Raw genomic sequence first — 12,484 nt, forward strand, 5'->3', positions numbered from 1 at the left:
AGTCATAAAAGCCATGGCAAAGAGTTATTTGAGTGAAGAAGCTTAACAGGACAGAGAGACCCAGTTATGCTTATTCATACTCACGTGATACAGAAGACAAGTTCTGTTATAGTCCGTTCGATCAACTTTTGACAGATTCATTGTTCGAAATTAACAACGCAAAAATTCCTATCTTACAGTAGTAATAGCTTAAATACTGAAATTTATTTCATTGAAAAGAGGAGCATAAGCATGAATGGGAGTGGGTACGCATTAATTTTCATTAAAAACTTTCCATTTCCAACTCTATAAACGACTATAAAATTTTGTAAATAAACATTTAACTTTTACGTCATTCATTTGACAATGTAAATTGACAAAAGGAAACAATTATTATGAAATGATATTAAGTAACGTTATTATTATGTAGAATAGTAGTATTCTATTATAAATTTATCTATTCTTTTGTTGTTTTGGTATTTTGTTTTTTATGAAATACAATAAATGATTGGTTATTCAAAATACTCCAGTTTGTTTTAAACATACTTACAGCACCAAGTTCAAATCTATTGAAAATACATGGTGTTTTATCCAATTAATGCAAAATAAAAAAAAATTAACAATAGATATATCATATAACCCAACAAAACCTGAGTTACAATCAAAAAATTATACCTACCACCATCACAAGTTTTTAAACATTAAAAACCGCCATTAAAGTTTAACTGATTACAAAAAACTATGCATTTAGGCGGGCGATGTAAAGGCCGGTTTTCACGCTACGTCTTATTGTACGTTTTGTTGGATAGGACAAAATCCTATACAATAAAACGTGGCATGTAAACAGCAAAACGTACGTCTTGTCGAATCGAAATGAAATCCAAGGTCAGATCGTAGAAATGATGGGAGAAGCATAGTTTTGCGAGAACTGATAGGATAAAACGTTACGTGAAAATACATGTTCAGACAAGTCGTCCGATCTTGACTTATTCGACGACTAGTTCCACTGCAGTTCGTTTCATTTTTCCCAAAAAAAGCCTAATAATGTCAGATTTGCGGCAATGCACCCACGATTTTCTCGGGGAATTTATTGAATTGTATAAAAGTTTTAAGTAGTTATGTTTTAAAACCAAGTAGATTGCATTACAGGTTTCAGGAATTATTTGGCTTAACGCTGGTTTGGATATTATCATTGTGAACTCCAAGTCCTTGACGCTGCGTCCTGTTGTAAGATATTTGAGAGTTGCTGTGAGTCTTTCATGGGGTGTAATGGCTTTTCTCATGAGGTGTCTTATTTCAATATGTATGGTGTTACCAACTCTAGCAATTGACAATAGGCTGAGGTGTCCATTCGCAAATAATTGCGCCAGTCATCTGGTTCACCTCTTTTAGTAACGAGACGTGGGAATACTGGCTTCTTTTTAGAAGCCCACTCTCTTGACCATCTTGTCTTTTCCCTCTTCATCCCCTTTTTCCTCAGTCGTAGTATCTTTATAGTTGAAAAAATAAAAGAAAGCAGCCGTGTTTCCTCCATAATAAAAAAAAACACTAAACAAACTTCACACAACTCAAGACTCTGAATTAGAAATGAGGTAGAAAACGGAAGGAAAAACGTAGTGTGTATACACTGGACAAAATGTACATTTTGTCGTACGTTTTATATGACCCACAAAACGTACAATAAGACGTAGTGTGAAAACGGGCCTTAACGAACTTAACCAATATTAAAGACCACGGGAGAATCTCCCACAGAATGCAAAACTGGTAGGAGTAGCTGAGCAATAACACATGTGGGAAAACAAGGTAAATAAAGGTAAGACGTACGCAGTTATTTATCTTCAGCCGGCAGCGCAAGAACATCCAAGAATTTTTATTTCTAAGGAACATAATTCTGGACAAGGTCAGTGTATGTAGATCGGTTTAAGTTCCCCCTAAAACTGCTTTTCTTTAGAATTAGTTACACATATTTATTACAACATTATGAAGTACGTACGAGTATTGATCCTTTTATAGTGCTTATAGCACCTTGACAAGTGGTCCCAGGTCAAGAAAGTCTTTGGTGGAAGTCAGCATTGCGAGGAGAATCATCCAGTTACACCTAATCAATAGTAACTCGACTACCACGGGCAGATATTTAACACTTCAAGGCAAATGAACCCAAATCTAACTCAATGCAGTACTAATATGGTTTTAAATGGTATTAATTCGTTGGAGAAAACATATAAAATAAAGCAATTTATTTGGGGTTATTTTTATTCCTTCCTGTAGTACCTTAAAAGAGGTCCCAGCATAAGAAAGCATGTGATAGAGACCTCTAGAAAGACCAGCATTGTGATAAGAATCATCCAGTTAAACCTACTCAAAAATAACTCACTATTACAGGCAGATATTCAACTCTACAAGGCACATATTGTGTTACTACTTTATACAGTAGTAGTACGGTTTTCAAGTCCACTGGATAGGGCGAGTTGGAGTCTTATCGGTCTTTTTTATAGAGTTGGTTAGGTATTGCATTCTTTCTGCCTTTTGTGATTTTCACTCTATTTATCCCGGAGTCAGAATATGTCATATTCCTCCTGCCAAAATACGTAAAATAGTATTTTTTACATACCTATCTCCAATAATAAGGATCAGTTTTACATTTATTTGCCTATTTCTTACCTCTGATGATTTATTTGCAAATCATAACCAATCTTTTAATAAACAATAGCGCTATTTTTTGTAATTTTTGACAAAAATGTCAAAATTTCTTTACAAACACATCTACATCTTCTATTACTAAATTAAATTAATGAAAACACCATGTATCTGTGAAATTAAACAAAAATCTGTGAGAACAACTGGTTAGTAAAAATACCTTATACTATTGCTTCGACTTAACCTTGACGGGGAATCCCTCAACAATCTCGCGTGCGTCAAGCTACTTCTGTGACCTGGTAAACTCGTCAGGGATTCCATACTGTCAGTTTCGGATAATCTAGGAGCAACTGAGTAAGTATTGCTAAAACAAAACAAAAAAATGAAAAAAAATCGTTCAAAAAACAAAAAAGGTCAAAATTTTTAATATTCCAATAACAATTCTGTAATAATAAATTATAATATACGTTGTTTACACAATTGTCTTTCTGCTACAAATGAACAGTAAACTACAATTGGCAAACACTTGCCAACACTAGATGGTAAAACTGACCTAACTCTCACTGTATTCAGAAGGTATGCAACACAAAATACAGTTTCTATACACAACAGTTTGTGCATTGGAAAAAATATCCAGAAGACTTATCGAGCTCATTAACAGTAAAAAGCTTTTCAAAAAGAATGTTTTATCAATCCAATAACTATAAACCAAAGTAATTTATATCTTCTTACCTGTGTCGTAACCAAGGAGCATAAGGACTGGTGTTCTCGATGGCCTGAGTATCTGAAAGAGACCCGTCGCTGACTTTGGGCCTCGCTTGTCTCATCACTAATCCGTATTCTTGATGTGTGACGGCACCTTTTGGAAGACTTTGTGAACCCATCATCAGGCGTTCGCGCACTGACTGACTGAGCTGATTGGCAGTGTTACCCGTCAAGGAGTAACTTTTAAATTGGGGCGGACTTGCTTCTAAAAACAAAACAAACTTTTGACTTTGTTGCTAAACTTAAAAGATGTTTATAAGTCGGTTAAGATACTGTAAATACATTTAAATATTGGAAACACTTCTCAAGATCGCTAGGGAATAGGTATGTATCTCGAATTGCATTAAACTAATTATATTGATAATATTTATTATATCTTTTCATTCCGTGACCATATCTGTTAAGTGCGACAATAGATGGCGCTATGTAGCTCCACGTGTGTTTTCCACTTCTATCACTACTGGATGCGACCCAACTATAAAAAACGTATCGTAGTGATCATGAATAAATACTTTTAGAGAGGAAATACAGGCAGTAATGTCTTCTAGCGCATAATATTCCGCCCTCTATACAATGACTTACAAATAGTTATTTCTGGAAGATAAAGATATTTTTTTAACTAACTATGAATGTATAGTTTCTTCGCAGACACAACATTGGGGAATCGTATTAGTTTTGGGCTTTAAACACTTTTGTCCCTTGAGATTTAAAAAAAATGTAAAACAGTAATTGCAAGATGTAATGAAGCAATTTTGCGCGTTTACCAAATAGAAATAACACATCTAACATGCAGCTCAAGTGATAAATGGGGGAAATTAAACGAAACTCTTGATTTTTGCGTAGATTCACCAGTTTTGGCGCTAAAATGAATGATTTTTACACTTTACTGATTATGTTTAGAACATATGATATTATATCTCACTCCTTTCTGCCTTTTCTCATTGGCATAATCTTCGTCTTGCTTTACTGCATTTATAACATTCAGCTCATGTGATATATTAGCTGCATATAGGTAAAATTAAACGAAAAATCTTGATTTTTACGAAGGTTCTCCAGTTTTGGCGCTGAAAAAGAACGATTTTACTTTCTTTTACTTCCTTGATTCTCTTCTTCTTCTTCCTTCTCGTATGTAGGCTTTAAAGTTTGTTTCTTCTTCAATATTAGCCTCCCAAATTGTTTAAATTATCGCACCATCTTTTTCTTGGCCTGCCAATACTTCTTCATCCATTTGGTGACTTATATCGTGCTATTCGTACTATCCTATCTTCTGCTATTCTACTAATGTGTTCGTTCCACTCCTTGTACGCAGAATCTTGTTCATCTGATAAAGTTGTTAGTTTATTGATTTTGTTGGTTAGGACTTTTGTGGTAAGCTTTATTGCGGTGTTTTGTAGATTTATACCTCTATAATTGTTGTGGTCTTCTTTGTCTCCTTTCTTGAACATTGGTATCATTATGCTGTTTCTCCATGCGCCTGGTATCTTGCAGTGCAATATTAGTTTTTGTTTTGTCATCTTTATACTTTCTTTTCCGTGTTTTAGAAGCTCGTTGGTTAGTCCGTCTGGTCTTGGTGACTCTATTTTTGAGTGAATTTGTGGTATCTCTACTTCCTGAAAACTGATTTCTATTTTGTGTATTAATTCAGGTACGTTATTGTATTGATTATTATTTCAAACATTACAAGCAAACCAATTTAAAGCTTTATAATGGTTTAGATTTAAACTCCTAGCGCCATCTAGGAAAGAAATCTGAACTCCTTACTGATATTTCAACCTACTGAGTCAATCATTGGCTGCGGATCAAAGTTTGTTGATCCTGAAATACTGGCTGCGAATATAGTGATACGTAAAAAATATCGAGCTTTCTCAACAAATGACTTTCCGAACTCGAGCTACGCTGGTTTTTGTACGTAGATCGATTATAAGACGAATTCAAGCAAAAGTTGAGCGATTCTCCAAAAGTGACTTATTGTGAAAGTTATACAATAGACTAAAATATCATTTCGTTTACGTCCTAAGCTTAAAATAGGAAGAAGTAAGAAAACATTGAGTGGAGTGACTGTAGATGGTAATTGATTGGATCCTAGGGGCGGGCAAAATCCCTATTTTTCTAATATGCAGCTCAAGCAAAAAATATATGAAAGTACAGGAAACTCTTTGCGATGAGAAAGAATAATTTTTTTACGTTTTATAAAATCATTCAGATTAAGAATCAAAAACAAACAGACCTCTTCGCTTCAAATTAAGGATTTCTTTTTTATAAGTGGGCAGATATGCTCTAACCTTTTTATCAAGTAAATGTAAGAAATAAAAAAGACACTTAATTCCTCTTTTAATATTCAAATTGTAATTACGCACTTCTGTTACTGACCTAGTGTACCTTTAGAGGGATGGTCTAGAATATTCAAAAGACATCTCAGTCCAGGACGTCGCCTGATTGACCTTAGTGCAGGATTCGTTCTTGGTAATCCCGGCGATAGTTCCCGAGGTACTTTAAATTGCCGTCTCGTCACTGATTCTACGCCGAACGTCTACTTGCTAAACCAGACCCTCCTCTCTCATCCAGTGATCCATAGCGGAATGGGCGCTGTAAGGCCGAGCATCAACTTCCAGAACACTACCTCTATTATCCACAGACTGCCAGAAAGGAGGCTCTCTGTCCCTTTCCCTGTTTCCCCCTTTTTTGGTATCAAAAACTGGCTCTTTTTGAGAGGAACTCGGTTCCAGGTAGCGCGTAGAAGATCCATCTGTTGCACTTTAACATCGTATGTGTTACAGTGTTTGCAGTATAGGCATTCATCCGTGTCACCCTTTCTGAACCTAGAGATATAGGCCCTAAATAAAACACCCGCGTCCTGTGAGCACTTGCCTGCATTAAGAAATAATCGAGTCACCTGTGACCACAGTCCAGCCAAACTCTTATGTTCGGGATCAGCATCTTTGTCCACTGTGTCACATCTTCCGTGTTGCTCAATTCTTTTTGCCATCTTTCAATTGACCTTTCCCTTTCTTGTCTTCTGTCGACCATAGTATCCTCTGCTAGTAATCCATAGCAATCTCTCCCTATCGTCTTCTTGTTGATTGGTTGAATGTTTTGTTAAGTTCTTTAAAGTTATGCCCACATCGTTTATTTAGTTCACTGACTGTAACCTTTACTTTACCTTATGTAATTGCACAATGGCTTTCAATTCAATCAAAACTGATCGGTTATCTCACTGTTTGGTCTTTTATACCTTCTACCATCAACTTAATATCGTTTAATTGATTTCATTTCGCAAGAAAATGCTGCACGTATTCGAAACTCGACTTTAATAAATAGTTGTAGCAAAAACGGACTGATATAATAAAAGTTCGACTGTATTATATACCATATACAGTTCATACTTACTGTGAGATTGTTGAAGATCGCTCGAACAAGTTTGAGTGCCTCCCGAAACTTTAACTTTAGTCCTGGGAACTGCGGAAACAGCTGCCGTTTTCCCCGTAGACTGATTTTGGATTACTGGAACACACAAGAAAACTTTTAATGCTTAAATGCGAACGGATCGTTTAAAGTTGCGAAATATCTTTTAAGAAGTTTTACGTGAATAGGAAGTAAGCGAGTATGAATATGTAGTTTGCGCTGACATAAGTTTTCCATCACGTGATCGAGAACGATCAGTAGCGTACATATATAAAAAAAAATATAGTGAAAATTATGAAAAATTATTAAATAGATACCTTGAACACTTTGCCCGTTGCTGTTGCCATTCACCTGACCATTCATCCCAGTACCGTTCCTCTTGAAGTACCCGAAACTTTGCGGCACTCCCCTAGCTCCCTTCCCGCTTTTGTCTTTGCCGCTACTGCTCCCATGTGGACTTGCTCTTCTCTCCCGTCTGCCTTGAGTGGGACTGCCTGGAGCGGGCGCTGGAGGAGGGGGTGAACCAACACCTATACAAAATTAAATTTGATTAATGTTATGACTACGATCTAACATTATACTACTCCATATCGCGATTAAAAAATGTAATCAAAACACAAAAGCAATCTAAAACAATCTAAGGATTACAACAAGGTTGTAGTATGTAACTATTTATCCAGTACTCTATGTAAATGACTTGATTTGCACTTCGCGTGTGTGCCGCATCATTTTAATATGGAGTCAACCACAAAATTTAGAAAGTACTCAACAAAATGTAAAGAATGGGAAGAAGAGGGAAACAAATCAACTGCCACTGTGTTTTATGTCGTATTTTGCTTAAAATGTCCCGTTCTACATGACATTTTATATAAAATGTCACATTCTACGTCAGTCACGGACTTGCTGCACTCTCGGTGCTGACAGCGGTAACTGAACGCTGATATGTAGCCCAAGACATCTTTAACATTGGCTAGGTTTAGAGAAGAATTAGCAGAAGCTGACCTAGCAGTGACTACTGGAGACCCTGACAAAACGTGGTAATACACAAAGCAATGGATCACTGAAAACATCAACAATACTAATCCCAAATACAAAACAGTTAAGAAAAAACATTGTATGACTGAAAAGACTATCAATCTTGTACAAGAAAGACGAAAACTTAGAAACATCACATCAAATTCAAAACAAAAAGAAATAGAGATATGCACCATAAATACAACTATAAAAGACTTGCGCAGAAGGGACAAAAATAATTATATTAAATACTGTGTACAACTAGAGGAACATGCTGACTACCAAGAATCTACAGAACTTTTCTCAAAAGTATCTAGCGAGAGAATTCAAACCGTAGACACAGATCATCAAGGATAATAGTGAAAATACCATAACAAACTCAGATAAGGTAACGCAGAGGTGTGGAAACAAGATTGCGAAATAATATTCTCTAACAACGATCCAGACAATAATACAGAGAAAAGAAGTTATGAAACAGAACCTCAAATATTAAAATCAAAAATTGAGGCTGCAATTGAAAATCTAAAATTCAGAAAAGCAGAAGGAGAAGATGGAATAACAGCTGAAACACTCAAAGAAATGGGAGAATTAGGAACTTCTAACCATCATTATTGAAAGACAATTCTCTTACCACAAATTCCCCAAGAACAATGCCCCAATATGGGAAGATTGTCGTCTTCCCATATTAAATTCTCTTTCTGATTGATACAGAAATAAGCTTGCCTACTTACTTATATATAATACTTTTTCTGCTATACTAACCTGGAGAATCCGTATACCGCTTCCACTGCTGGTGATGGGAGTGTTTCGAATCGTGCTTCGACTCTAAGTGTCCGTGTTTACCTTCTTGGTAGGCGTGTTTCGAGTCCTGAAGGGGAATACCATTTCGGGATGACTTAGAGGTAACTCTGGGAGCCGGCGGGGGTGGGGGAGACTCGCTGGAGCCTCCCCTTCTACTGGACTGTTCTGTCAACACGGTGAGGCCGGGGGTAAGACGGGGAGTGCTGAAAATAAACATTGTGATAAGTTATTCGTTTATATTTAGATGATGAATAAAACATTTTTAAATCACGAAACTAGAAATACGTAGATTTCTATCGACGAAACCAAAATCCAGATGTTTGCTTTAATCTGTGCCTTCTAAAAATTGCAAGGCAAAACAGACGTTGCTAAAGATGTAGAAAGAGAAAATGGGGAATCTAAAATTGCATTCCATAACATATATTCTCAACTAAGCAAAAATCATTGGCAAATTGATTTCTTGTACTCATAAAGAGTCTATCGAAATAAAAGGAAAGACAGTTAAGATTTGATTTCACGTACAGTGCCTCTGTATATTCACTTATACGTATTTCGTCCTAAAAGGAATCATCGGAGCGACTATTTACAGAAGCTCCGAACATTTTTGCAGAAAACATTTTTAGTTCACTCTATACACTTTTTTCTGAACACAACAAAATGAGAAATTTGACAATTACCAATTTGTAAACACTTCGTATAACAGTTTAATTATGTTGAAACAGTATCTTTGGTTTTAGAAATGCGATTGGATAAAAAAGGATGATTAAATTCTCTAAAACATCGACGTTTCAAATTGGTCTCTAAATCCGCCCGCCTTCTGATCTAGATTCAATTATCTGACTGCATACAGATTAGATTAAACTTTTGATTAGCTTAAAATTTAAATTAACTTGCTTTGTTTTGTTAATTACTCAGAAACTATGAACGGAATGACGTCTACCAATGATATAATTAAATCTAGAAGCATATTATCCCGGCTGCCTTGTTTGTTTTGTCTTTCAAACTTCATTTAAATATCTGTTTACACCGAATATGAGATCGAATATGACGTCAAATGAGTCTATTTTTAGTGCAGGATAAAAAAATCTTAAGGGTAATCTTCCATTAAAAGAATCTAACACAGGGTGACAATTTGAAAACTTCCCACTTTATTCCCATAAATCATATGAGAAGACAAGGAGTATCTTCTTTTCGTACAAGGGTACCGGATTTGACGATAAATTGTTCGGATAAATTTCCGCGGTCAGATAAATGAAAATTACTAAGTTCTCGGGAAGAACCGCGGTGAGAATTTAATGCTCGACGTTTCGGCACCCATTTTGAAGCCATTTTCAAGAAGGATACAAGGAGTCAAGGAGTCTCAATCTGTCTACTTCCCTCACTCGTGACGTATCATGTTCTGTATAAATACAAGAACCGTCAAACGGCATTGAGGTCTCAATCTGCCTACTCCTCAGTGTCGACTCACTCTATAGCATCTAACCATAACCTCTTAGTAGCATATATGAAAAATAAAATGAAAAGAATAGAGAAGACGGCAAAAGAAGAAAGAACTGATATAAATGCACTAAGAGATCCAGAAATCAGAGAAAATATCAAAGAAAAAATAAATGAACGTCTAAACACCGTACATATTGAAGGAGAATGCAATGAAGAAAACATCAATAAAAACTGGGAGAAATAAAGGCTAACTTAATAGAACCTTCAAAAAAGTATCTGCACAAAACCAAAGAAAAGAAAAAATATTGAAGGACGGACGAAATACTAAAGTTGATGAACAAAAGAAGAGTATATAAATACAAAACTAAATCATTGTACCAGCAAACACAAAACGATATACGGTGACAAATTCGAATAGCAAAAGAAAATTGGTTATAAAAAATGTGATGAAATAGAAAATGCTACAAAATAAACATGACAGCTTTAATTTACACAGGAAAATAAAAGAATTAACTAGAAGACCAGAATACAAACAAAATATACTAGTTGATGAAAAGGAAGACACAGTAATGGATACAAAAAACAAATTGATGGTATGAGCAAACTATATAGAACAGCTGTTTAACGACAAAGAAGACAAAATAGATAACGAATATTTCGTTGAAGAGACTGGACCATAAATAACAGAAAGTGAAGTAAAAAACACAATTAAAGAAATAAAAACTAGGAAAGCTGTAGGACCAGACGAAATACCGACAGAAATATTGCAACTTATCGGCGACTGCAATATACATGTTATTGTCGAATTATTTAATATCATATACAGAACAGTTATATTACCTAAACAATGGCGTCTATCAACATTCGTGACTATACTGAAAAAGAAAAACGCCAGACAATGTTGCGATCACCTTACTATCAGTCTAATGTGCCACATACTAAAAGTATTCCTAAAGATTATTCATCGTAGAATATATAAAAAGTTAGAACAAGACATTGGACACACTCAGTTCGGATTTAGAAATGCTCAAGGAACCAGAGAAACATTATATGCAGTAAATGTGGTAATACAGAGATGTTTAGATGTTAGAAACCAAGACATCTATGTCTGCTTCCTAGATTATAACAAGGCATGCGATACAGTGGAACATAATCCGTTAATAAAACTACGGAGAACAAAGAACATCGACACACGGGATATAAGAACAATAAATAATCTGTATTATGAACAAGAAGCTGTCATAAAAATAAATAATTTAAAAACTAATAAAATTAAAATCAAAAGAGGTGTTAGACAGGGATGTGTCTTGTCGCCATCACTGTTTAATGCATACTCACAGGAAATATTCAAAAAAAACATTAGAAGATGAAGTAGCAGGCATAAAAATAAATGGCCTACCCATACGTGAAATTAGATATGCTGATGATACAATACTATTAGCAGAAAATATTACAGATCTACAACGAATTTTAGATAAGGTTGTTACAGCGAGTGAAGAATTTGGTCTGTCACTAAACATAAAGAAAACAAAATTCATTATTATATCGAAGAAAAATATTAGATACATCAATCTACACGTAAATAATATGACGATAGAACGAGTACAGAATTATGACTATTTAGGGGCAAACATTAATGAAACAAACGATTATACCAAAGAAATTAGAGTTAGAATAGAAAAGGTTAGAAGTGCATTCAATAATATGAAACAAATATTATGTTGTAGAGACCTCAGCCTAAATCTTAGAAAACGAGTACTTAAGTGTTATGTATTTTCTGTTCTTTTGTACGGTGTGGAGACAAGGACTTTAAATAAACAATGTCTTAATAAATTGGAAGCATTTGAAATGTGGACATATCGAAGAATGCTGAGAATCTCCTGGACAGACAGAATAACCAATGAAGAAGTACTAAGAAGAATAGAGAACAGCAGGAAGATACTGGATTCTATCAAAATAAGAAAACTACAATATCTGGGTCATATAACACGTGGTGACAAGATATGAATTCCTAAAACTAATATTGCAGGGAAATATTCAAGGAAAGCGCAGTATAGGTAAAAGAAGTATGTCCTAGGTGAGAAACCTCAGAGCATCGTTTGGATGCAGCTCAACTAAGCTCTTTCGGGCTGTAGTGTCAAAAGTTAGAATAGCAGTGATGATTGGCAACCTTCGTCGCGGGGATGGCACGTAAAGAAGAAATTGTAGCTCTGTACACCGATTCCTTATCCGCAATTCATTCGTTAGAAAATATTTTCAATCGACATCACATAGTGCAAAAAATACTATAGAATCGATCCATCTCCACACTTCCCGAGGGACTTCAATACCAATAATATGGGTACCTTTTCAAATAAGATGGCTGATAGTGCTGCAAAAGAAGAATATATATTTAACTTACCGATCTACAACTTACAGCTGCAAGACATAAAATCAAAATTCAAAA

At 35.2% G+C, this 12,484-nt stretch overlaps 1 protein-coding gene across 8 annotated transcripts in view; it reads right to left on the reverse strand.

The window, feature by feature from the left end:
• Positions 1 to 12,484, reverse strand: part of sick (sickie) — a 677,587-nt gene that overhangs the window by 126,971 nt on the left and 538,132 nt on the right. For 7 of the 8 annotated variants that reach the window (XM_072530832.1, XM_072530833.1, XM_072530829.1 and 4 more), the window contains 5 exons: positions 8,560 to 8,801; positions 7,101 to 7,313; positions 6,769 to 6,882; positions 3,349 to 3,586; positions 2,837 to 2,980 (listed from right to left, as the gene is read on the reverse strand). In XM_072530832.1, coding sequence (XP_072386933.1) covers positions 2,837 to 2,980; positions 3,349 to 3,586; positions 6,769 to 6,882; positions 7,101 to 7,313; positions 8,560 to 8,801 — 951 coding nt within the window. The remainder of the gene's footprint in view (positions 1 to 2,836; positions 2,981 to 3,348; positions 3,587 to 6,768; positions 6,883 to 7,100; positions 7,314 to 8,559; positions 8,802 to 12,484) is intronic. The other variant, XM_072530834.1, reaches the window with a different exon arrangement.

The sequence above is a fragment of the Diabrotica undecimpunctata genome, chromosome 4, assembly GCF_040954645.1.
Source record: "Diabrotica undecimpunctata isolate CICGRU chromosome 4, icDiaUnde3, whole genome shotgun sequence".
Taxonomy (NCBI): Eukaryota; Metazoa; Arthropoda; class Insecta; order Coleoptera; family Chrysomelidae; genus Diabrotica; species Diabrotica undecimpunctata.